The sequence below is a fragment of the Micropterus dolomieu genome, linkage group LG12 (genome assembly GCF_021292245.1).
Source record: "Micropterus dolomieu isolate WLL.071019.BEF.003 ecotype Adirondacks linkage group LG12, ASM2129224v1, whole genome shotgun sequence".
NCBI lineage: Eukaryota > Metazoa > Chordata > Actinopteri > Centrarchiformes > Centrarchidae > Micropterus > Micropterus dolomieu.
This window is the reverse complement of record NC_060161.1, coordinates 2,666,649-2,670,425: the sequence shown is the minus strand read 5'-3', so window position 1 is coordinate 2,670,425 and position 3,777 is coordinate 2,666,649. Positions and strand designations below refer to the sequence as shown.

The following is a 3,777-nucleotide window of genomic DNA, read 5'->3' as shown; positions in this document are numbered from 1 at the left end:
GGGGGGGGGGGGGGGGGGGGGGGGTCTCCACTGCTCATTTATGTAGATTACATGATCCTTGTTTGAGTGTGCAGGTAGGTACATTTTTACAAATTCGTAGTTTATACAAAAGCCTTAAAACATACAAAGAGTCTACATTAAAATAGATTATATTAAAATGTTTTTTTGATAAACAGATTATCTTGGCTGTTAAGAGCGGTGTTTAAAATAACGGATTTATGACAACCCTGAAAAAAAGATATAATTTGTATGATATTCTGCTTGCGAAGTTGTAGAAAGACTAAAAATGTCATTCAAAATGGGAAAAATCTTCTCCTTGATTCCCAAAAAGGAAGAGCCAAGGAAAGCCAAGTTTTCAACCAGATTCAGTAAACAAGGCCTCGTAAGTCAAATCAATGAACTGACGACACAGAGAGTAAGTTTTAGACATAAGTATATTCATGGGACAAAGAGAAGGACACACCTCAGTGTTTGCAGGACTGTTGTTGCTCTCCGTATCGAGAGCAAACAGCTTCTCAGTCAGCTCCACCTTCAGGTCACTCTCCACTGAGCTGTAGTAATCACCTGGGCTGCTGGGCTGCAGAGGTAAAAGAGAAGCAGGATGGAGGAAATGAAAAGGAGATACAGAAATGGAGAGCGCAAAGAGGAACAAGATGGCAAGCACAGAGAAAAAGGGACAAAACGTAAGTGGAAGAACCAAGTGTAGAAAGAACGAAACAAAGAGCGAGAGATGGGTTTTGACAAAGGCACTATTCACTGCTAAGAGCCTGTTCCTTCCAAATATCCACCCCCGTTATTCCCACACACACTGCCCACAGATTGTGACCTTTAACCCCCCAGGCCTCATTGGACACAGAAAGAACAAACTATGAAACAAACACAACCAGTCACTCGCTCACTAACTAATTACTCCTTTCAATTTAACATTCAGTCTCTCAATCCCGCCTTCCCTCCTTGTCCTCACCGTGGAGCAGCTGCTGAGGCTCGGAGTGGCGCTGCCCGGTGGCGGATTCTGCTGCACAGTGAACGTACTGGCCATGGTAACCATGTCCCTTGGAACTGGTGCAGAGATTTGGCCTGATGATGGAGGGGCAAGCTTGTGGCTCTCGCTGGCCCAGGATGGAGGGTCCGGAGGGGGCATAGATGCAGCAGGCGCCTGTGCGTATCCAGCTGGCTGCTGGGGCTCCTCGAAGTGAGTGCGGCCTGCAAAATAAATAAGTCAGTTGTAAAGAGACGGGATCAAGAATTAAAGTGTCAAAAAGGTTTGACAAACACGAGACAGCTGATGCGCGTACTGTAATTGAAAATTTCAATAAAACTAACTTACAAAATGTTTGTCTAGCCTATCTAATCTAAGTAGCTTTTATAGCATTAAATGGAGGTGGTTAAAGTCCTGAAGTTCAAACTATTTAATACCATGGAAAATACTTTTCTACTTTCTGACTGGCTGGCAGGTGCCTGTTAAAATCAAGAGCTTGAACATAGCTGAGGTGACCACTTTGAGTTGATGACAATGCTTTGTGCACATCATACCTATTTAACTGACTACAAACACAATTTTAACAGTTGCCACGTTTATGTAATGCACTACAATGTGTTTTTTTGCATTAAAGCTAACATAATAATGAGCCCAACACATGCACTTAAAAGATGACAGAAGTCAATACAGACGGAAGTCGAGGCTGATGATTGTATCTCCAGGTGTTGGAGCCAGCTGGGCGAGGTCCTCCGGCTCCTTTTTGAGTTTGGTAAAGAGGGCATCTCCCGCCTCTCCGGCCACGCCTTCACCTCCAGCGTTGAAGAAGCTGCTCATGTGGCATGGCTTGAACAGTGACTCTGTCTGCTCCAAGGAGAAAATCATGGACTTCTCCTCAATGTCGCTGCAGGATTGGAGAAGGACAGCACGGTGAGTTGGGTTTTGTTTGGATACAGTGCAGCTTTCAGAGCACACAAACCTTTTAATGTGATTTGCAGCCTTCATTTTAGCATGCTGCAGGTTTTTCCATAATCTGCTACCTGAAACAATTATTTTAATTAACCTAGACATCTAAAACAAACTTTTCGCCCAAATTCAACATCTTTCCACCTACAGTTTTCCAGAACTGTGTCTCCCAACATGACTGTACTTACCTGAGGACATAGTTTATGCACACGATGCACTGGGGCTGGGAGTTGCGGCTGTTGTAGATGACAGTTCCCTGGGTTTCTACCCAGACGTAGCCTCCGTTCTTCGCCAGCATACGATACCGACCACTGACTGCCTGACCCTTGGTACACACTGCAGAGAGAGAGAGAAGTGGGAAAGAACTATTGTTACGAGCTATTGTGTTTGGTGACTCAAGGCAATTCAAGTATGAACTGAGCTACTTGTCCATAATTATACTCATGACAGTGAAGATGGTTTTATGTTGCAGAATGAGCTGTCCTCTCAACTCAGTCTTTGTCCTGCCCAGAAGTCTTTTATGATTGTAATGAGTCATCATGAGCACCTAACCGCTCATATTCACACATTAAGCAATAATGGAGATTCAGCGTTAAATGTTTGGTCATTAATTGTGTTTTGAAAATATAAGTCCGTGGTAGTGTGGAGAGTCAAATCAGTTAGGAAAACATGCTCCTCTACAGACCAAGACCATGTTACAACCCACTTTTAAAGACTAGTGAATTATATCAAACATTTTGCCATTCAGTTAAAAAAAATTAGCTCCTATGAGGTTTCAATAAAATACTTTATGACAAAGCTATTTTTATTGAATGCTAACAAAATGATCATTGTTTGAGTTATAAGGTGCTCTTATTTTACTGTACAGCGGAGTAATACAAACTGAATAATCTTGCCTGAAGGAAACTAACCATTCATGAGAAAATACCTTGAACTGAAAGCTACAGTACTTCAGTCTGTTAATGTCAATGACGGAGATACTGTCAAAGCTCAGTGCAGCTGTATGTACTGTAGTTTGTGCTTAATTTGTAATTTTTTTGTATTTACATTTCTAATTATTGAATTATTCATTAAATATCCATGTATTTATTGTGTGTGTGTGTGAGGCTGTGAAATCAACCAAACATCATTTAGCTGGACAAAGTCGGATGTTTGAGTTGAGAGGGAGATGTGCTGGCTACAGACCAAAGTTCAGCACTGGCGTGGGAAAGGAGCAGGACTGTGGTCAGAGAGTGTACATAAGGGCAGTGACTGTGTGTGTGTGTGTAAGGAAGCTTAGGGCAGCATTACATGCAGCAGAACGCTGTTAGCATGTGCTGATCGACAGGCTGGTCACGTTGGCCGTGAGAGCCAGTTGTCTGTGTGTGAGATATAGAGACAGACGGATAGAGAGCCCTTTATCTCAGAAGATTTCAGCCAGTTTAGGACTGTAGACACAGATGATTAAGACCAAAGGTAAAGAAACATACACACACAAAAAAAACAAAAAAAAAACAAATCCATATTCAACACAAAACTAACGATCTACAGAAACTCTGAGTCCTAAAATCTGATATTGAAGTCAGTTCCTTCATCTTGTGTTTATTTTTTTAGTTTCAAGATACAGACACTCATAATTAAACTGAAAAGGAGAATCTCACTGCTGGGTTATTTCTTGTTTTAAAAAAAGTTTAAAGGGGTTAGTTAAGATGATGACTTGGTGTAAAACCACTACAAATACTAAATCAATGTCCTAAATGGTTGTTTTGGTCTTTTTTTTGTTCTGTACGGCTTTTTTATAGTAACAGTGTGTTTAACAATTATACATTACAGAAGTTTGGCTTAATTTACTAAAG

General features: G+C 41.3%; 1 protein-coding gene across 2 annotated transcripts in view; it reads right to left on the bottom strand.

Annotated features, from left to right (window-relative positions):
- Positions 1–3,777, bottom strand: part of epas1b (endothelial PAS domain protein 1b) — a 56,797-nt gene that overhangs the window by 9,895 nt on the left and 43,125 nt on the right. For both annotated transcript variants that reach the window (XM_046065616.1, XM_046065615.1), the window contains 4 exons: positions 2,131–2,278; positions 1,672–1,880; positions 965–1,203; positions 464–577 (listed from right to left, as the gene is read on the bottom strand). In XM_046065616.1, the coding sequence (XP_045921572.1) occupies positions 464–577; positions 965–1,203; positions 1,672–1,880; positions 2,131–2,278 (710 nt within the window). The remainder of the gene's footprint in view (positions 1–463; positions 578–964; positions 1,204–1,671; positions 1,881–2,130; positions 2,279–3,777) is intronic.